Raw genomic sequence first — 23,635 nt, 5'->3', positions numbered from 1 at the left:
GCATGACTCTTGGAGGGACACCCTGATTTTTGAAGAACCGTCGGAGTTCAAAGAAGAGAGAGGGCCTATTCATAATTTGGCGATAGGTGACAATGAATTTTCCTTCCTAAAATATATGCTAGGGGGCGAAGAAGAAAAGAAAAAAATATCATGGACTTTCTCCTATTTTCCTTGTTCTCACCATTAATTTTTTTTCATTTTATCTGACACTAGGTGACATCACTGCACAGACCAAATTGGTTCTGGCGAATGCAATATATTTCAAGGGCAAATGGGCAAACCCTTTTAAGAAGGAATTGACGAGGAAGGACAAATTCAACCTTCCAGATGGGTCCCAAGTTGATGTGGATATGATGACCGTTGAAAAGCGCTTCCGATATGGCTCTGTCCAGCAATTAGGGGCCGAAGTGTTGGAGCTTCCTTATGAGGTATGTTATGTTCCTCCAATAACTTTTAAGATCATGCTCTTAGCACCTTATACATAGTTTATAGTTTCTGCTAATAGCAATGCTTTGCATATCTTTGATTAATAATTGTATAATTTAATGATTCTAATAAATCAATAGATATGCAGGAAACATAATCATTGCTTTTTTAAACTATCATTAATAAATTATTCTCCATTGGTGCTAAGTAGTATGGGAGTACTTGTGTGATTTGCATGGCTGACTGTGCTCATATTGGTTAATCATGTGTCTTCGTCTCGTCCACATGATGTCTTTAGGGGGAGAAGCTGAGCATGGTGATATTGCTGCCGTTTGCCGAAACACCCTTGTCGGATTTGGAGGGCAAAGTGTCTACCCCAGACTTCCATTTGTCCGACCTACTGGAGGAAAACACAAAAAATCAAGATGTAACTGTATTTCTACCAAAGTTTAAAGTGATGCTCACGACCTATCTGGAAAGTGTTCTCCAAAAGGTAAACTTCAGTTCGAAAGAATGACTGGTTAATTATTTCCTTTTTCGGCTTTTTCTTTCTTGGCATTCCAATTTCAACACAAGTAATACATATTTTATTATATTGCAAATACTCTTTCACAAGTATTTGTATATTGTAACATCACATTGATGAGCTATTGAGATAAAAGATACAGTGTCCGGCGTGATATGGTGGAAATCTTTGATATTCAGCTTAGTAAAACCAATTGTCTGTTTCCACACACTTTTATGTAAACCGACCATGGTTTCGGCAACTCGTGCCGTTATCAAGATACATAGCAATGGGTGACAGCCTTTTTATATTGGTAGAGGTTTTCAGGAGGGGGGAAGGGAAAGGGTTATTGGGGTGTGTTCATTCCAAGGTTAATGATGACGTCAATGGGCGATGGGTGGAAGGTAGATTAATGTTCAGGAGGGGTGAGTGGAATGGGAACATATGGTCGTTACATAATTTAAAATTAGCGGGGCAATTAACAATTTCAAACTGTTCTAAGAAATCCAGTTTCCGCCCCTTGTCATGTACATGTAAAATTTTTGCATCAAAATTGCACCAGTGGTGTTTGTCATTCAAATGTCTTGCAATTCCTGATGAGTCATCATGAACATGAGTCGTCATTCCTGATGAGTGATTAGGAGCTTATGTCTTCTCCTTGAATGTGTTTCTGATGCAATCCTATTCAAATTCCTGACTACTTGCACATTTTAATCTCTCTAGTGATATTCACATCCATAATGGATCTTAAATGCAACTATGAGCAGTTAATTAATGCAGAGTTATCAATGGGAGATTTTATAAGGAACAAAATTCATTCTTGTCATTTTAAAAATAATAAAAATTCTCACAATTAGAGAAAAAGTCTATGTATCAGTTCATTAGTTCATTTTATCTGCGAATACTCGATAAATAGGTAGTTTTATCATGTCGAAGCACATTAAAATGTAACAATTATGGTTTTTTTCTTGGGGCTGAAAACACTCTGGTAGAAATTTACCTTTCCCCATTTTTAAATGCAATTCTCCATTGCTGTTTACATACAATACAACTTCCCCACATTTTTTGGGAAAATGGATATAATGTCACGTGCTATGTGACCATGGGAAAGTTTGATTCAAATAAGAGTTTTAGCTTAGAAATGCTGAATTCTACTTTCAGTTGGGGATGACGCTAATGTTCAGTGATGATGCTGATTTTTCTGGCATTGTCAGCACAACTGAGGAACACTTGAAGGTTGGCAAAGTGGTGCAGAAGGCCTACATTGAAGTGAACGAGGAGGGCACGGAGGCTGCTGCTTCCACTGGTAAGTCCCCTTCATTTTTCACACTCATTTCTAGTCTTGCAGAATGCTCTCATGGCTCCTGTTTAACGTATTTATGAATCAGCTGGGGCAGGCACTCTCCAAATCTAAACCATTTGACTTTCAAACTTTTCTGTGTAGAATCTGCGGTTAAACTCTCCTTTCTGTGCACGTTGGGTATAAGGGTCGAATTGACATAAACTTCACAGGGTTCCCACTCAACCGTGAAAACCTTAAAACCGTGAATTAGCCGTGAATTTCGTCTACCGTGAAAAAACCTGGAAATAGCCGTGAATTGCGTCTTAAAACCTTAGAAATCTCTCAAACTTATAGAAGAAGAACTAAAATTGACAGATCAAATGAAAAAAAGATATTTCAATTATGTTTCAAGGCCGAGCCACATACAGACACTGTCCACACATATATTCGAAGTGCAATTATTGGTCCTTGTGCCATGAGGACACATTGATATTGAGCCTGTGATTGCAAGACCGGCGAACAAAGTGTTCATTAACCCTGGCGAAAAATCAGACACTTCTTTACTTCCCTACCTCACTGCTCCCTCCATTTTGCCTCTCACAACCTTAAGCTTCACCTAAATTTTGATATCGATAGGTGACGTCATGAGGAATAGCACTTTCATTGCTATGTTTGAATTCACGGTGCCTGTCGCTGTTGATAAATTTTTAGTTGACATGCGGACGGTGATTGTTACGTCTTCAATATTTCTGCCTAAAATGGCTTATCAGCAGACCGTGAATTTGACGATATTTAGACTGTGAAAACCTGGAAAAAAAACGTGAATTTTATAATTTAGTTAGAGTGGGAACCCTGCTTCATGTTTTCCTCAACATGCTTTGGCTAGCATAATCTGTTTAATCTTTTGGACCATTGATGACCTCTGGTTGAGTTTGTTACTGTGCCTGGATTAAATGCACTCACCTTAAGAAAAAAATAACTTCATGAGGTCATTAGTCTTCTGAAAAGTTTTTGTGTTGTATTATTGCTTACCGTGCCAACCAATTCCCCACAGCCGATTTCTGATTCTGGGAATGTTTGTGAACTGATACCATTACTCCCCGTAGCAAATTTGTGCTTTAAACTTGATTTTAATGCCATTGAGGATATTTTTACTGATATTTCTGTGCTGTTGATGATTTGATTCTTTTATATTGTTGTTTTGTATTGAAAAGTATGTATTTGGCCTGTCGTTTATTCATATCTTGGATTTGTGGCTGTTTATATAATGTTCACTTTGATTGTTTGTGCTTCAGCATGTTGGCTTAGATTTAGTGTCTTGAGTGCCTCAATTTTCATTGAGCTAGTAGTTTTTTAATTTTATAGTTTGAAAAAAGATATTTAGCATGACTGAGACCTTATTGATGACAGACATGAATGGACATTCGGAATAAACATAAGGAGGTTTTCAGAGCATTGGTGGGACAGTTAATGCTCGATTTTCCAGTTCCCGAATGTATAATTTTAAAGGATACTCTGATCAGGGTTCCCACTCAACCGTGAAAACCTTAAAACCGTGAATTTCGTCTACCGCGAAAAAACCTGGAAAAAGCCGTGAATTTCGTCCTAAAACCTTAAAAATCTCTCAATCTTGATAATAATACCTTCCCAGAAATTTTCAACTTCGTTCGTAGTGAGCGCCCTTCTATTTATTGTGGCGAGCATCGTCGCATGGGTCAGAAAAGCGTGGGAACGAATGTTGCCTGAAGAAAAAAAAATATTTTTCCCCAGCGCAAGCCTTTTTTCTCCCCCTCCTGAAATATGACACGCACTTCTCATCAGCTTGTTTACTTTCCTCGACTGGCTTGGTTTCCCCTCCCTCGGTCACTGCTTAGTCCCCCTTCCATCCAATTAGGCTTCCCACTGGCTGCAGCGACCACTTTCGAAACTAAATCTAGTTGGCCTTTGTGTCGAAAAATTTGAACGTTTATTCAACACCCTCAATCCTGTGACTGGAAGACCACTAGCCTTGACAACCTGCCATGCGTTGTGGACACTACGCTCCCTGCGTTTGAACCGGGTGACAGCAAGCTTTCGGCTTGACGTTACTAATTCTCGCGCGTTGCGGCCTTTAAGTCCCTGATAACGAGAGAAGATTTCCGCTTATGGCAACACAGCATTACACGATTTTCGCATGCGTCGACCTGGGACTTGCCAGTTTTACGTCGCAACCGGAAAGTTTGTGTGAAGTTATTTACTGTCGGTGGTGATCCAGTTCCTCTGCTTTGTGCTATCTAAGGTAATGCTATTTGTTTATGTTGTTAAAGCCTCAATGCCGTCGCGATATAAACTGCTACAAAGTCGTTCCATTTTTCCCAGAGCAACGGTAAGAAGGGAACATGATTTGCCTCTGATTAGAGAGATCGATTCAGTTTTGGTTTCAGAGTTATTACGATAGCAGAGAGAAGAAGTCATTACACTGCCGCTTTCAAAAGAAAGTTATACGGTGGAACCTCGATCTATCGTTCCCGCATTGATCGTTCGCCGTTTCTGGTCCCAAATAAAGTTCCTTATGGACAATGTAATTTTTTCCCGCATCTATTGTTCCCCGAAGTATTGTTTCTCCCCCGTTTGAAGATCGCAGTTCCGACGCAGAATTTTCCCGCATCCATCGTTTGACGAAAATGAGACGAAATAAATATAATGTGTCATTTATGGCTAATAACGACAAGCACATAGTTGGAATCTTCCCCAAGAGATGGAACTACTATTGGGAGAAGCTCAGTGCCGTGGGAAAGTAACATTAGCGCATTTCCCAAGAACCTTTATCCCCCTCCATTCACCATTCGCCTCCCCCCTTCTGATGCTTTCCTCTTCTTCAAAATAAAAAAAAGGTCCCAGCTCGCGCAGGGATCGTATTACGAAGACGTTAGCTTCGAAAAAAATATTGAGTTAGACGAGAACAATAGAAACATGTTTCGCACTCCCCCCTCTTCTCACCCACTGACCTTTTTCAACCTAACCCCTTCAAAGTTCCCAGTTCCTGGAGGTCAACTGCTGCATGAGTCACCTATTAGCCCAAAAGGTATCTAACAATGATATTCAGCAATTTCTATTATGCTTTTATTAGATTGAAATGTTAGTAATTTGCACGTTAAAAAAACGAGACCAAACATGACGTATTTTAAGCAAGGAAATAGATGGAAAAATACGATGGTGATTTTTGGCGAAACGCGATATCCTCGTAGCTGAGCTTCTCGGCAGTTAATTCGGCATTTTGTTCCGAAAACATGATATCAGGTTGTTATCAGTTATCAATTTACGAGCTATACTATAAGTCTCACTAGTCAGAGTTACTGACGAAGGGATAGCTTCTCAGGATTTTTGTTTCTCCCCACTAACAATCTGAATTCATCTGCTCATCTGGCGCTACGCTAATTATAAAAGAATGGGTATCTTTAGGGTAAAAAATTTCATGGCGCAGTCATATGGTCACGCTTCGCCCTCTGCAGTATGCTCTGCGTACCCCGTACGCGATGGCATCAGTTCCGAACTTCACCTCGTACGAGTGGTTCCCTACTTTCCAGGGTGGCTGGACTTCGAACCACCGAGTGTTTTCCATGCGGGTTTAATAAAGTCAGGTTTCATTTTCACTAGTTTAATTTTATTCGTCTTCGGACCATGGCCCCTCCGAAGAAACTATTGAGAACTTTAAGAGATGGACTGAAAATAATTGAACATGAAGAAAAGAATCCAGGCTAGATGCACGTGAACATTGCAGAGCGCCTTGGGTTGTCCGCTAGCACATGACAGTAGGGGTGAGGGTAGAGTGAGCTACGTGGAGAAAACAAGTAGAGATATGAAGGCGAAGATCCAGGTGGGCGCACTGCTGACGATTAACGCAACATTGTTCACTCTTTACACACTACCTCAATTATATTAAAAATATATTCATTGGACAGGAACAGTTCAAGTAATAGACTATTTTTGGCCTTCGTGATCCATCTAACAACCAGTCACTGCGCTGGCGAATGCGGTTGTTTTGGGCGCAACATGCACATTGCTCTCGTGAATACGTGTACTGATGGTGTTTGATGGATAAGAATTTTTACATCCGACTGAAATCCATAATAGCAGTGTAAATGCTGAGTGGAGAGCAAACATTTTTTTAGTGAGGTGGCGTTTTCCTTCAGAATTTTGAAATAGATATGGGTCGAATCAACAATATGACCTATGTGTCTTGATAAAGTACTACTATTCCTGTTATTATCTAAAATATTGTTTGAAAACTTTAATGAATATCTTAATTACTCGCCAAAATCCTTCGTTTCCTGGGACATAGGCGACCTAGCAAAAAAATAAAGCATTGATCGTTTTTCCGCATTCATTTTATAATCGTATCGTTATTAGGAAAGAAATATTTTCCCCTAGTGGAGTTCCATAAAAGGAGGGTAGTCTTAGAATCGTGTTCGTCTTAGATTCGTGCTAATACGGTGTATGAAATTGTTTTTCGATTTATAATGTTCTATAAACCATTTTCATAAAATATTTTCCGTTAAATAAGAAAGAATCATTTTATTATATTCTTTAAACAATTTAAATAAAATATTTTTCCGTTAAATAAGAAATATTGGGGTGGGGGAAATTTGGTTATTGTGCAGTAGTAACAACGTGCGCAAAAAAACAATCTCTCGGCGAGGAATTAAAAAAGGACCTCGAGTGTCCGGACGGAATAAGGTCCGAGGGGTATTCGGCGTCTAGGCAAGAGCGCGGTTGGGATGGTCCTTTTGTCGGGCCTGAATTTTGCAAACGATAGATCACGTCATAACAGATATCACTTTTCATTGCGGCGTTAATATTCACGGCCGTTTGTCGCATCCGTTAATTTTCTGTTGATATAAGGCTAGTGACTTTCTTATTGTTGGCTCGTTGAACCGTGAATTTAGCAAAATTGAGACCGTGAAAACCTGAAAAAAACCGTGAAAACCTGAAAAATAACTGTGAAAACCTGGAAAAAGCCGTGAATTTCATTATTCAGGTAGAGTGGGAACCCTGCTGATGAAGCTCTTTAAAAGATCAGTGTAACAAAAAAGTGCGTTTTGATATGTATGTTCATGTGTATATGTATCTTTCCAATTTGCATAAATATTTAATTTCTTTGGTTAACTTGACAATTTAATCACAATATGAAGGAAGTATTGACTGCTCCTTAGAGAAAAGAATGAAAAATCAACCACTTATAATTTCATTATTGACAGTTACATTTAAAAACTTTACATTGTTCCTACGCAGTACATTGCTGGTACACATCAACTGTCATTTCTACGTTAATCCATAGAAATGTAAATTGTTGATTATCCACACGAGGATTATCCGTGAGGGGATTATCTGTGTTGCAAATTATCCGTGCATCAGGGATGCCGACTTACAAAAAATATTGGGGGGCCCAATCTGGGGATCTTGCACCGATAAATTTTGAAAGTAGTGAGTTTTAAGTTTTTTAAGCATTTTAGAAGAGTCATATGATCGACACTAGAAAGAACCCTGATAACTCGAATCTCGATATTGGGACACTCAGGGGGAAAATCGACAAGTCTGAAACAATTTTTCGTCACACCCGTAACCAATTTCTGAGGGGGCTTGGGCCCCCTCAGGCCCCATGGAGTCGGTGCCATTGCCGTGCATGAGTTTCACCATCCTTCAGTGTTTTCCGCAATCTTTATAAAAAACATGATGGGACGGAAAAATACCAGAATTATCGCATTTTAATGCAGGGACACGCATGGTTGATTATTTTCATTAGAAGTGAGATATGAAGTGAAACACTTTGCTTTTTCCACATAAAAATTTATTACACTAGAGTCGACATGTTTCGCTGCACTGCAGCATTATCAAGGCTAAACCAAGAAATTAACCATACCAATATATATATACACAAATTGCACACTCGCAAACATTTGAAAAGTTGGGTGTGGAAGGTGGGGTGGAAAGGAGGGTTGGGAATTTTAAACTGACCGTTGGTCTGGGGTGAGGTAGGGGAGCGGGGGATGGTGACTGTTTTCAGGTGCTCGGATGGTTTTTTCCGAAACATACAACCTAGGTTTCCACGTGGCTCATAATCATATGGTACAAATGCATAGAAGGCCCGGAAATAAATTGTCTCACACACAATTATAAAAAAAATTCAAAAACACAATGGTCTGAGGTGAGGGTTGAGGAGCGGAATTCGCAGGGGTTGAGTTTGATGTTGCGTGTTTGGTTGTTCTGTCATGAAAACCTTAACAAGGAGACGGAACAACCTTGTTGGCCACATTTTGAGACATGATGGCCTGATGAAGACAATTTTTAAGGGACAAGAGGATGGCAAGAACGGAAAATGATGACCTTGGACAAGATACATGCAGCAGGTAAAGAAAGAACATATTCACAGTGTCCGGCGATATCTGGTGGAAATGTTATATACCCATGAGAATAAAATAAAATGGTAAACTTCCACACAATTTCATTTACAAAGTACCGACCCGGTTTCAACAATGACACGACCTTGATAATGCAATGACACTACGTGTCGAAACCGGGTCGGTACTTTGTGAATAAAATTGTGTGGAAGTTTACCATTTTATTTTATTCTCATAGGTAAAGAAAGATGTGAAAGAGAAGAAATACGTAGGTGTGAAAAGATTAGTGGAGGGCTGCATCAAACCAATCTTACGATTGTTGACCAGTGATGATGATGAGCAAATGGCTGTATTTGGAAGATATAATTTTTGTTATAACTTCTCTTTTCCTTGCAAAGGAAAGCTGTGCAATTCATCACAAAACTGAAACAAGCGAACAGAAAATGTTTCACTCTTTTTAAACAAATTAGGCTGGGAGCCGCTAGAGGTCGGATGCTTGCATTAAAGCTTAAATTTCAGGAGCAATTGAGAATGGATATCTTTCAGAGCGACACACAGAACAACATATTACAACCCTGCTAAATTTCCAGATCCAACAAAAGCAATAAATTAAGTAAGAGAGATATTTTGCCGAACAAATAGGTATAGAAATTTTTCCCCCAAACAATGAAGGACTCTATTGAATGATCTGGAACTTTGTAGATACATTTTTTTGTTAACGACTGGTTTCCTAACACCCCCACCACATGCCATTTGAGTCGGCTTGCCAGGTAGTATGTATATATAGAAGCATGATGTATGTACAACAAGATTCCTGATAAAATTATAAATGCTTGGGCCTCACCTTTTTTGTTTAAGGACAAGTTCAAACTTCTTTTTTCCGTAAATGCTATTGTAATGTTGTAGAATTTTTGGAAGATGTATTGTAATCTGCATTTGTGAGCAGGTAAATGAGAATCGCTTTAGTATCCGTGGTCCTGCTGTTGACTGCTGCTTGTGTATGTTGGCTTTTTATGTAGCTTACTTAATTCTATATTTAATTCACTTACATCTTATTAATATTTTGGAAGAAGTGAATTTTCATATCTTTTCCTTAATTGTATGCACTTATTATTGATTTAATTTGCACCTTAATCTCTACTGACTCAAGCCATGCAGCTGTACATATTGTAAATGGTGAAACAAATTGATATTGATAAAAATTGGAATGATTTTATGCTGCTGGGGTGAGGTTTTTGTTTCTCAAGCAATTACTTGGTGGCCCTTAGGCATATCTCATGAAATTTCTCTCTCTGTTTTAGGTATGGTTTTCATGTCTAAAGGCGTAAGGAGAGTGAAGAGGTTTTTGGTCAATCGGCCATTTATATTGATGCTTCAAGATCAAGTTTCAGGAATGATACTTTTTTCTGGAAAAGTGATGGATCCCTCTGTGCTTAAGGAGCCTGTGCATCTTGACAGTTAGACACTAGGAAATTTTCGTGGGGATGAAGTTTTTCTCTTACTCAATAGGGAATTCTTATATGTTGGAGTTACTCAAGTGGTGATGGGCATAAAATGTTATGTAATGTGTAGGTACATTATTGATTTCAATATTTTATTGATAGTTGGATTATGTAATTAGTCAACTTATGGGGTTAATTACCTCCCATTATTTTTAGATGGTGGTGTATCGCAATTCTATTTTACATAACATTTCCTTTAACTTGCTATTAATTTTGGATGAAACTAGTTGTCTATAAGAGACAAATTGTTCAACGTTTATTTATCTATTGGCCATAAATTTTCTCAAGGTTGAGGCCAAAAGTACATATTCATTTTAAAATCCTTATATGGAGACTGCTTTTTATTAAATTTTGAAGAGAAATTCAGAATTTAATTTTGCAACTTTCTCTGAATAAATGTGGTGAAAGTAGTAATAATGATGTGGACAGATGGTGACAGGAATTTCATCTGTGAAATGTTGTTTTAATTCAAGTGTGGGTTATGGTTGATACTTGACCTTTTTATAAGCACATTTACAGAATCAGATAAAGCATAAACCACTTGTGTCACTGAGAGACTCTCTCTGATTTTGTTATTTACAGAGCAACCTCGATAAAATGAAACCCCACGGTGCTCAAATAAACACTCGCTATAGCGAATTGTCGCTTTACCGGAGGTGGAGCAAATAATAGCCAATATGCCTATTGTGAACAGTTATACATGAATAGGAGTGGTGCGGCGACAGAGAAATTTATATCTGATAAATCCAGACGAAAGGCGATGTTTTTTTGCATCACTAAATTTCCTTACTTAAATAACAACTAAGTATTCAAACAATTTATAAGCGCCGCACTGAATAAAAATCATGCAAAGCATTGCTTTGTCAATCATTATGCCAATGCACAACCGACAAAGCCATTTTTCTATGCACTTAATTAGTGCATTTAGGTGATCATTCTATTATTTTAATATTTTCCACTTAGAATTAAAAAAATAACTGATAAAATTGTATTGCAGTTATTTAATGCCTCAAATGCTTCTATTAGTGTATGTTTATTGTTCCTGTGCGTTAAGTGGCAGTTGTGAAATAACGTATTACATTTGTTTCTGCAGACGAAAACTGTGGAAGGTGAATAACGATCCTGCCTCGGAAGACTTTTTTATCATATAACGTAATGTCTTCATTACCTACTGTAAAAAGTTTGCTAAGCATGCAAAATGATGTGATTAAAATTGCCGTTGTTAAAAAAAAGTTCCTTTTTGAGTGTTACGCTCGCGACGTATTTGAAATAATGCACTGAGTTTATCAAGGCACTGCAATAAAAACGATTTGAATTAAAATTGGTAATATAAGAAAAGATATTAACGTGATATTATTTCACGGAAAAATATAACGCAGATATTATGCCGATGTCACTTAAGTAAAACAAAAGCAAGAAGCAAGAAACTGTGAAAAATATAACTCAGATGGGTAATATTTAATTTCGGCAAAGAAACGGAAAGGCATATACATCTGATGGACCCTAAGGCCAAAAAAACTTAAGAGTATGAATTTATTGATTTAACATTCTCAATAATGACTGAGAAACATGAAAAAGGAATGCAGAATTTTTTTAATTAAATAAACAAAAAGCGCAGCATCAGCTGTTTACGTATGTCATCTGTGGTGGCACCGAATGCATACAACATGGCACCAAACAAGAGTCAGTTGTTCTGTGAGTTCTTCCTGTGGCCACCCGGGTGACGGAAGAGAGCGCCAGAACGACTCTGACCACTAATGCAAATAGTTCACCCTTGTGAATAGTACATTGTGATCGTGACTATTACTTGTAAACTCAACAGAGAATTAATATGTCCATCCAGACATTTCACGCTCAACACGCTGATTATTATTGTAGCGTACATCCTACACCATCGCAAAGGCACATTACTTACTGTAGAATCATCATTGCAAGAAATACCTAGTACTGCAAGGGTTTTGTCGGCGAGTTGGTTGTAAAGGAGTTCCATTTCATGTATGTTATATCACGCAGGGAATACTTCTTAGAATACTTAGGATCAGAGTCCTTTCTTCCACGACTTCGGGTTTATATTGCAGGCATCACCAGCAATTATGACGGGAGATAATGCTTTGGTGCTTTGAATTAGTATTCCGAACTCTTGAAGTTCTCGATTCGCAATCTATCCCTGAAATACTCCTCTTTAGGCTTAGGCATAGCCCCTTTCTCAGAAGTTCCCACGGATTGAAGTGGGCAAAACCACCAGAACTAAGCTCCTTCTGACTCTTCATGGTCTGCATTCCTTGGGTGCTTTTGTTTTTTTTATTGTGAAGAGCGAATAGGAAGATAAATTAATTACACCACTCTCATATTACTCTATTATTTTCATTTTCTTGCTTAGACGTGTTTGGTGTTTTTTTGCCATGGTACCGTGGTACGTGTCTGCCATCAAATGCTTTCTATTCACTCAACTCACAGACGTGCGATATGCTGCCGACTGCTTCTGCCGCCTGAGGAACGAAAGAAGATCAAGCATTCCCGAATGTTAATGCCACAATATTTTTGCCAAAATGAACTACTTATTTATCGAACGACAATGTACTACTTAAATTTGTGACTGACCACTCCATGTTAACTTCATTCTAACAGATTGCAAGAAATTACAGAGTTTAGGGACTCCTGGTGAAGGTTTTCTGGCAATGGAAACTCTCGCTATGGCGAGTGCCAACACCAAAAGGGCCTCGTAAAAACAAATTTTTTTACATGCTTATTATAGGGTCAATTGACGGTGCCTTGGCTATCTCTCGTAATGGCAGGGGTCTCGCAATAGCCCGTACTCGCTTTAATGAGTTTCCATTGTATTTATTTCATACCTCCAAAAACGTCTCCACATTGGCCTTTTACACAGAGGTTCCGTAATTTGCTAATATTTGACATTCACGAAAATCCATGCTCATGGGATGGGACTACCTACCCAGACATGACTCGATCCCGTAACCTTCGGTTTGGCAGGCGATGAGGTAGTCTCACCACCACTGAGGTGATTTAAAAAAATTTTATTGTCAAACCGCCGAGGACAGCTCGTATTGGCCATTTTACATCAGGTATTCAACAAATTTTAACAAGTAAACGTGCATGAACAACCATGCCCTGGACAGGGGAAATATACCCAGGCAGGACTCGAGCCCACGACCTCTTGTTTGGCAGGCGAGGACGTTACCCCGCCACCACCGAGGCCGGCCTGCCAGTGATCTGATGGATAGGAATTCTCAACTGCTTCCACTAGAGCAGGATAGCTGAAATTTTGCATGGCTGTGGGAAACTAAAAAATTCTTAGGGAAAAGTCCAGAAACCCTGGTTATCTACTGCCTTCCTCTTGAAAAAAATTCAAAATGGTGCAAATTTTGGTTTATCTGTGACCGCATCCAGTAGATGGCCTCCAATGCCTGGTGGAGGATCTTATAACCTTAGGTACTTATTTGCAGTGCAGTCAGAGTATCTTAACCTTTGCCAATTATTAGTAAAGGAGAGGATTGGTGCTTCATTTATTGAGCTTATTTTTCTGTTAACCCTAGGAATCCAGAGAATCAAGTCTTCAAAACCGAACTTTGACAGGTCACCCAAACACCCAACGGGTGTATGCAACCCAAGCAAATAAATTATGGAACTACAGTAGATTCCGGTTAATTGGGACATATTGGGACTTGTGCACTTTGCCCCAATTAAGCGGCTGCTCCAATAGGGTGGTTTCCTATTATTTTTTTATTGCCTAAATCGAAAGATTATTACTCCTGGACTACGTATTTCACGCTTTTAGATTTTTATATGACGATATCTATTTTTCGCGATTAAATGAAAAGTGAAAATTTTCAAGCGCGCGAAAACTATGGGTAAGTATGAATGCCGGGAAAAACTCCGCATGACATTGTTCTGCTTCCCGCTGCTGCAAGTGAGGTGACCTTGGGGTGATGCTCTGAGCGCTGATACGATGCAGGATGATAGCAGGTAGCTGAGTACGATGCTAGCTGGTAGCGCTTGGCTTAAATAAGGATTATTAATACCTTATCAAACGAAGAAAACTTTCCGACCTTAGCCAGTTTTAATAGGTGATTGTTAAGACATGTTTCCCTGAGCTCTGTGCCTCATGCATGCATTGGTAACCTCAGACGATGTAAAACTCCTATCTACTCGTATAGAAACTAGGTCTCTGTGACGTCACGTGGAGTCGCATTGCATGGGCGCCAATCTGGCCTTTTTCAAATGAGGATAAAATTGACCCTTGCCATTCCTCTAAACTGGTATTTCTAAAACCAAATAATTTGCATATTATGAATACACTAATGGTGGGTAACGAATCCAATCAATGTCGTTCGTTTTCTTTGATGAAGGAAACTACCCTATTAGGCGAACTATCCTGTATATGTGCATAAACAAACGTAGAAATGATAGAAAGAAGACTAAAGAATGTTTATTATGCAGCATAAGTGTATTAAACTATTAATTTGATTAATAAATTAGTGAGTTTTGTTAATTTATTGTCATTTATAAGAATTATAACAATTTAGTAAAAAATATTTTTCATAGCCTCAGGCGATGCTGAATGAATGTCTTTTACTAAGTCCTGTTAAAGAAAAGTCCTATCCTCTTGCGGATAATATAACAACAAGAGCTTTCAAAATAGGGTACGAATAGGAACATATGTGAAAAATAAGAGTTAATCAAAGGAGGAAAATATAAAAAAATAGTATTCTGAAAACAAAAAATTTTAATTTCATCGCGAGTATGGAGTCTATGTCGCTGACTCATGGCCCAATAAAGCGGCATGCTGTCCCAATTAAGTGGAGAATACTCTGGGATATTCCTCTATTGGGTTCTTTCTTCAAGATCTGCCCCAACTAACCGGTGGACCCATTAAACGGAATCTACTATTTTCCTATGGTTCCTGGGAAATTATAGGATAGCTCTACATTCACCCTCCATCCCCTCGAAAGTGTTAAATGTGATTTCATCCTGATATTGCCATTCATAGCTCTGGTTGATAACGTCTGTTGGCAGAAGGATGCACTGAGTCTGGCATTGGTTATTTCTTGGCGTTAGGGTGTCTCAAGGTAGTAAAATTTTTCTGCGGCATCTGCAGATTATGTGCCCCTAAACTGTTTATTTTGTTGAATAATGATCAAAAGAACAAATAAATGTCTGATAACACATTGTTAGCCCCCCTGCCAGATTCAATAGCCATGATGGACTGAAAGGTGGTGTATCAGAAGTCATAGGCAATGCTGGCATTTCTGCTCCTGATTAGCTGTGCAGCTTGTGACAGCTCCCAATCAGATTTGTAATAACAAGGCTATGGGTCGCTACGTATAAAGAAAAACTCTTAAGGATAATGTGGAATTATAAAGTGAAGTTGCACATCACCACATGATAAGTGAAAGTAAGAAAATGATTCCTAAGTGAAAAATTTTCTTTTAGAGTGGTCGTTGTCCTGACAGGTGCAGGTGGACTCATTATCCCTTTCCACCCGACCCCACACGATCGTGCGGGTTTGTTTAAAAATTTACCCTAGTCAATTCAGATTACCATTGTGCATCAAACCGGACTGCAATGATTGTGGCAAGTCACGGTCTACGTTTCTCTTTTTTTTTTTTTTTTTTCGTTTTGCTCAGTGACCTACAGATGGTAGCAGCATCATGTAAAATCTGTATTTCGAGGAGCAGAAAAAATGTTCAGGGTGGAAAGGATTATATGGAGAGTTCGTAATAATGTAGAGTTTGTCACAGTAGGTTTTTCACTATGGGATGGGTTTGGGACTGGGCTGTGACTTCGTTATAAGGAGGTTTTCATCAAATTTTGCTGTATGGAAATTTGTGTTGTATTGTTTGATTTTGTATTTATATGTTAAATAAATAAGCTTCAATTTCAGTTTGTTGTAGTTTCATTTCTTTCCCTCCCTTCTCCATCCTTTAAGTGCTACATATTTAGATATTTAAAAATATGGTCACTCAAAAATGAAACAAATATTATGAAGCCCAATACACTTGTTGTTCATGTATAAAAAATGTATATCATTTTTAACCAAATGTCCTGCATCCTTACTTATATGGTTACAAAATGGATGCAGTGGTACATAAATATGATTGTGTAGCCTTTACAATTAAAAGAATGCTGAAAACCTGTTAGGAAAAAAATCGTTCTTTTCATCTCGGGACGACCAAAAAAATCTGATTTTTGTCCTTCATTGGATTATTTTGTGGCGAGAACAGCGGCTACGTATTCAAATTCTTATTTTAAACTTTAATTTTGCATAAGCTTAGGATATTTTTATTTACAACTTACATGACTAGATTTCAATTTTCAGTGCGTAGAAAAGTATATAATTATTGACATAGGTAATGCATTATTGAAAAAGTTGTCAAAACTTTTTATGTTAGGTAATTAATGTCTCTTCAACTGAAAATAAACCGTAACTCTTCAGCTGTGGTAGCTAGGTTGCAAGTCTTCCACTCTCTGTGGTAAACTTTACCAAGGAGGCTGTGACTTTTTTTCTACAGGGAGGGGTAGAGCAGGTAAAAACACGCTTGTAATCTCCTCCCCATCCTATTCCCGGGAACCTGCATGAAGGACCCCACTCATTAGTGGAAATATGCATAGTTAAGTGAAATTACTTAATCGACCAGAAACTGCAAATAATATTACAATATAAAGTTTGGTTTTTATCTTCTGCATAATGTGGTACAAAACACCAAGGAAATTGGTTGATATTTACTCCCATCAGCTGAAACTCTTCTATGCATCTACATAATTTCTTGCATCCAGACCATTACCGCCAAGGAATGGAAAATGCAACAGCTAACGAGTGAGGTTGTTGACTAGTTTGGATAAGAAGACAGGGTTACCAATAGGGTAGTTTCCTTCATCAAAGAAAACAAGAGGCATTGATTGCGATCCGTTACCCACCATTAGTGTATTCATAATATACAAATTATTTGGTTTTAGAAATACCGGTTTAGACAAATGGCAATGGTCAATTTTCACTGCATTTGAAAAAGGCCAGATTGACGCCCATGTGATGCCACTCCACATGACGTTACAGGGACCTAGTTTCTATACGAGAAGATAGGAGTTCTAAATCGTCTGAGATTACCAATGCATGCATGAGGCACAGAGTTCAGGGAAACATGTCTTAATTATCCTATTAAAACTGCCTAAGGTCAGAAAGTTTCCCTCGTTTCAAAAAGGTATTAATAATCCTTATTTAAGCCAAGCGCTACCTGCTAGCATCCTGCATTGCATCAGCGCTCAAAGCCTTGCTCCAAGGTCACCTCACTTGCAGCAGCGGGAACCAGAACGACGTCACACGGAGTTTTCCCAGCATTCATACTTAGCCGTCGCGTTCTCGCATGTTTGAAAATTTTCACTTTTCATTAAATGGCGAAAAATAGATATTGTCATTTAAAAATCTGAAAGCGTGAAATGCGTACTACAGGATTAATAATCTTTTGATTCAGGCAATAAAAAAATAATAGGAAACCACCCTATTGCCCCATTCCGAGGACCACGAAGATAGGCGGGGCAAGGGAGAGCAGGTAGGAAGAAATGGTTGAATGTTTTCCCTGCAGTCATAGGTAAACTCATACATGTACATTTCACACAGCTGAAGGATTAAACAAGACAATTTCCCTGCAGCAATGCACATTACTGTTTTGCTCAGTTGGCAACGAAACAACTTGTTACCATGCAGTGCTTTAGCCTTTGGTTAGACATTTATCATTTTGACTATTATTGTAGAATGTATTATTATCATTGTGACCCATTCAACAAACAGCCTCTCAATACATTCCAAAGTTTAGTAAACTCCATTTTAATGTGATGTAATTGACAAAAAGAATTGACACATATTTGGGTTGTACACTGCATGAAATATTATGTGGTTGTTCCAAGACCATAATTCTCAAGTACCCAGTTCAGACTTTATTTGTATCCTACGTGGAACGTACACATGTCCTATTCTGACCCAGCAATGCGTTTGTTTTAGACTTTTTACAGAATTAATAACAGTGTTTACTTTTGGTCATACCATGCCGCACTTATTCAAAATGTCCTGGGGCGGAACCTGAAATGGCTGCACTGTGTTAAGTGCTGCTCAAGCAGTATCAATTGTTGATGGTGATTATGATTGTATTGTTCCACCTGTTCAAAAAATAATGCCAGATTTGCTCCTTTGCAGGCATGGTGATGAATTGCCGGATGGCAGCATTTGGTAAACGAGAATTCCGAGCCAACAGGCCTTTTGCTTTCATTTTGAGGGATAACACAGGAGCATCCCTCTTCTCTGGAAGGTTTTCTAAGCCCTAATTGAGTGGACGAAGGTAGTACCACCATAATCTCAACGGAAGAGATAGTGCACAATGATGATGAACCTCTGCTTTTTTAACTATCACTTTTTGCTGCTGATTGAGTATTATTATATCTAGTCCTCCATATATTTGCTCTTTATCATGCATAGATGATCTCAGGCAAATGTTTGAAATGGCATGAAGTTGACTGAGAGCACTAAGAAATATGGACATAATTATTCTCGTATTGTCTTTGCCACCCTAGCAAAATCAAAGTCTTGTGGACAATCAATTGTAGGTACATATTCAATAAGTATGTAGGTAGGTATGATAAGTTGAGTCGCAATTTGCCTTTTTCAACTTCCATGCATGAATTATTATTACCAATGCAAATGATTTTATGATGAAATCTGCAGTCACACAATTTTATTTACATTGAGCTTCTTCATTTTTTAGAATCTCAGAGAAAAGGTATGGTGAAGAGTAATATTTTATCTTATTTCAACTTTGTATAAATATGTATGTATGCATGTATTATTATTTTTATTACACAATTTGTGGTCGTGCATGATTTATGATTTTTTCCATAATTTTCAATCAAAAACTTTTAGAGGTTTTCCTGAAACTTATGTGAACACTTAGTATTCGATCAAACTATTTTTGATTTGTGCTATAAAAAGTAGGCATAAGAAAATCATTCATCTAGTTTGATGACCGAATAGTGTTGATATTCGTTAGAATCAAGTTCATGGTCACAATGTGTATTTTGGTATGCACTCTTTTGTTCAATTGCTTGTGTGAAATAAAAAAATATCTTATTTAGATGAAAAGCTCATTTTCTTTTACATATTCTCCCTTTACACGTCTCGCAAACGAAGCTCTCACAACTTCTGGCAACTATTAAAAACAATCACAACAATTGCTTCGTGTGATGTTTAGGCACCTATGATGTCATCGAGGCTTTGTCGGCAGTGGCTTGGGGGGTGAGGGAGTTTTTGGCGCTCTTTAAAATTTGTTATATTTATCATTGAATATCTCGTGAAGGGAAACTCAGATTGACCTGCAGTTTTCTTTATTGAATCCAGAAAATAATTTTCTGTCTGCCTGTGATGTAAAAAATATTCATGCAAGTTCCCCATTAAAATTTTGAGAAATTGCTCCTAAGTGTCTCCTGGTGGAAGACATATGACTTCATTCTGAAAGAATGGAGCCTCAAAGGAGAAAAATGTTCAGTTAATGACAGAATAGTGTTTTAGTCCTACCAAGCATTTGCTGCCTTTTCTGCATATCTTCCTTGTCTGACTCATGTGTTGTTCCCATCCAATTGATCCATATCCAACGCAATTGCTCATCTTCTCAACCCTTCTCGCATGCCCTCACTCTATCCTCTATTGTCTTCCCCTCCTACTCTCCAGCTCGTTTTCTTTGTTGCAAGACAATCGCAACATGTTTGCGTTGAAGCTGGACCTCCCTTTTCCTGTTCACAGTGATTGCCTTGGAAAAAACTCCCTTGATAATCTCTATAGTCACAGGCTCAACTTTGTGGAAGTTCATTTCAATGAATAAAAACGAACAAACTTTGTATTAATCCACCAATATATTTATGCGGTACGACTAGTTTCGACGTAGCGGCATCATCCTCAGGTACCCTCAGGTAATACATAAATTGGTGGATTAATACAAAGTTTGTTCGTTTTTATTACTTTAACTCCCCTGATCTCATCATTGAGCCATGGGTTTTTGGCTTTCCGGGCCATTGCAGCAATAGACCACTATACTCTCCAGGTTCCTTGTCTCCCATTGCATTTTATGGAGGTTTCATGGTGCTAAATGTTTAGCCTTTGCAATGCACTAAGGATGGTAACACAAGGGGGAGGAGCATGGATAATGTAGTGGTCTGCTCGTTGGGCCGTAAAGCCAAAGGTCTGTGGTTCAATTTTCAGGGGAATTTTCTCCCGTCGCAATTATGCATTGTGAATTTCATTGCTGTTCATGCAGCAGGATTGAAATCATATCACATCCCTTTTCTGGTTCTTACTGCAACTGATGGGTCGAGGGTGGGCCTTATTCCTTGCAGTGAGAGTCTGGGTTCATCTTCAGCTGCTGCCTTGAGATGGCAGTGTACTTGGTGGTAGGGGTGCCGACTTACAAAAAATATTGGGGGGGCCCATACCGGGGACCTTGCCCCGGTAAATTTTATTGGTAGTGAATTTTAAGTTTTTTAAGCATTTTAGAAGAGCCATATGATCAACATTAGAACCCTGATCACTCGAATCTCGATATCTGGACACTCTGGGGAAAATCGACAAGCCTGACACATTTTTTCCTCACATATGTTACGAATTTTTGGGGGGCTCGGGCCCCCTCAGGCCCCATGAAGTTGGTGCCACTGCTTGGTGGCATCCTATCTATGGGAGTGGTTTGAAGGGGAATCTGAGGAACACAGGATGACTGACCGCCGCTCAGGCTCACTTTGAGTATAATGGAAGCCCTCCCGTTTAAGTGCTTATCTTTTGAGTGTGGCACGTGTCCACTGCTGAGTCTCAGCACTGCTAATCTTGGCTAAATCTGTTGATCTCTAGGTTTTTGTCAGAGTCATATCTTCCAGATGGTGCCAATTTACGTTATTTTCACCAAGAACCTACTTTCAGTTTCAACTTAAACATTGATTCAATTCTACTGTGAAGTAACCTTGGCAAAGAGCTTGTATAACACATTAGTATCATTGGTATGCATAATAGTATGCCAATGGCCGCAGCATGTAGACAGGGGGAGGCTTGTTTGGCAAATATGTATAATGGTATCCCACCTGAAATGTTTCCCTTGTGGTGACTAGGTACCTGAGATGCATTGCTACTTGTTGACTCAATCATTACACATACCGTATTTTTCCGAATATAGTCTCCCCCCTAATTTTGAGGCTTCAGTTTTGGGATAAATATAAAAAATGCATTGGAATATAGTCCCCCTTTTACTTTTACTATGGGCATTTTTGGAAAATGAAGTGGGGACTGTACATATTCAGATAAATACAGTAATTCTGATACTCTGGCTGGAAATTAATACCTGCATCATCTTCCCATGCTACTTAGTTCTTCCACCAAAACCAGCTAGGATATACAGTGAAACCTCTATTTTACACTTTTGACTGGACCACTTACAAAAAGTGCAAAATTGAGGATATTGTAAAATGAGTATCATTGTTTAAAGGCGGTATTCTTTGGGACCTGATAAAAACTGTGCAAAATCAGGGAAAATGTATAATGGGGGAATGTAAAATCGAGGTTTCACTGTATGATATTGCTGAAACAATGCTATATCTGTGGTGTGGCATTTTTAAGTGTACCCTCCCAAAAATTTCTGCTACACCCCCAGAAATTCCTCTGAATTCCTCCGCACTTCAAACTTTATCCTTCAAATGATGCTCTTTGACGCTGCCCTTCGACCCCAGCCCACCTGGAGATGAAGTCTTATATATATATATATATATATATATATATATACCTATAGGTAGTAAGGCGGAGGAATACCTACACCTGGCAATCTAGGAGAAGTGGGTGCTGAGGCATAAGAATGCAGTTTGGAGTGAGAAGTACTCCACTTTGTCCTATCACAACTCTCTCCCCCTCCAAAACCTCATCCTACTAGTATGTCTTTCCCCCCCCCTCTAATTCCAATGGCTTGCCTCCACCAGCTATCACACCACTTGGCCATGTCTCCAACCTAGGAGATGGAAGAGAGGAAACCCGGTAGTATGCTGTTCTCCCCCATCTCATGCTTGGATGACGAGACGTTTTCCAGAGGTCCCAGTCAACACAGGCATCTACCGGGAGTTATATAGCGATGCAGCTAACTTGGACATCGCTGTATTCCCCCCACTCCCTTGCTTTTCGGCGATCGCGGCGAACACATCAGTCATCTGAGAGTAATTTCTCAAAAAATCATTTTTGGTGCTGGCAGGCAAACGCAGCTTTGTACTTAGCTTTTCAAAGTATTGGTATAATGTTTCTTATGAGATTATTAGTTATCATGGTTGTTTTTTGTAATAATTTTGATTTTGAATATTTCTACTTGGAATACATTTTGATTGAACATGACTCGTAATTTTGTGAGAATTGTTTCTTTGCCTGCTGATTATTCTTATTTTGTGGAGTCCTTCCCTCATCCAGCTAGTGAGAGACGATCAGAGTCCCCTGTGTCTGGGTCTTACGTTACGAATCTGCAAGATTTGAAGACGTAACACCACAGTGGGTTCCCCTTTAGTTTAATGTTAGAATATGAGATGTGCTCTGAGTTGTACTGGTTGGATTTGCCAGTGACATTCCACTTTTCGATATGATAACATTTCATAATGCCTGCCAATAACTAACAATGAATTTAACTTTTAGCACTTTGCAAACAAATTATGTAGCTAACTTAATTTAAACATATGGCTTTCCAAATGTGTGGGAATTCGTGCACCACAAAAAAATCATTGCAGGCAACCTGTATTCTTTCCCAGCACCCTCAAAAGCTAATTTCTGGCTCTGTACTGGTCTTAAATTTGAAATTAAACAATGAAATCAGTTGAAGCCATGGCCAGTTTTTTATGAACTAAGTGGAGATTTAGAGTTTATTCTTTTCTGTGTTATTAGTGGCTGAGTTATGGATGATTAATCGTTATGTATATTTGGTGCCATCCAGTCTGGAAAGTGTGCCAATAGAGTTACTAGGGTGCGAAACAATAAGTTATGTGCAGGTTGGCATTTCCCAATGATGGAGTGCTCCAAACTTACTGCTGTTACCCCACTATTTAAGTTTACGTTTGTGCAATGAACCCAGAAGATTTTATGACTAATAAATTCCATTCCACTGAGCAGCAACTATTGCAGTATGGAGGAACTGATTACCAACAGCAACTTTATCATTTTTCTCCAATACATTGAACAAGTTAAATGGCCCTCTTAAATTTTCTTGGCTCACAATCTTGGCTTTAACAAAATAATAATAATAATAATTTTATTTCGGTTAGTTAGCAAGTAACATAGAAATCATCAAAGGGAGAAAAGCAAAGTTAGTATCCCCATACATGGTAAGGAAGTAAGAAACACCACTTCCCACTATTTGACTATTAGAGATTTATCTTCTTTGCTCTTTTCATTGCCACTTCAACTAAAGCCTTGAGATTTGCAGTTATTCTTCCACTGCATAAGAGGTCTATAGAAGAGAGCTGCTAGATTTTTTCCATT

General features: G+C 38.6%; 1 protein-coding gene across 1 annotated transcript in view; it reads left to right on the top strand.

Annotated features, from left to right (window-relative positions):
* Window positions 1-10,647, top strand: part of LOC124167316 (serpin-Z1C-like) — a 56,787-nt gene extending 46,140 nt beyond the window's left edge. The window contains exons 5-8 of the mRNA XM_046545292.1: window positions 214-428; window positions 725-919; window positions 2,093-2,237; window positions 9,892-10,647. Of these exons, the coding sequence (XP_046401248.1) occupies window positions 214-428; window positions 725-919; window positions 2,093-2,237; window positions 9,892-10,052 (716 nt within the window). The 3' untranslated portion in view covers window positions 10,053-10,647. The remainder of the gene's footprint in view (window positions 1-213; window positions 429-724; window positions 920-2,092; window positions 2,238-9,891) is intronic.
* The last annotated feature ends 12,988 nt before the right edge of the window (window positions 10,648-23,635 follow it).

The sequence above is a fragment of the Ischnura elegans genome, chromosome 10 (genome assembly GCF_921293095.1).
Source record: "Ischnura elegans chromosome 10, ioIscEleg1.1, whole genome shotgun sequence".
Taxonomy (NCBI): domain Eukaryota; kingdom Metazoa; phylum Arthropoda; class Insecta; order Odonata; family Coenagrionidae; genus Ischnura; species Ischnura elegans.
The sequence above is the reverse complement of the archived record's forward strand: the minus strand, read 5'-3'. Positions and strand labels throughout refer to the sequence as shown.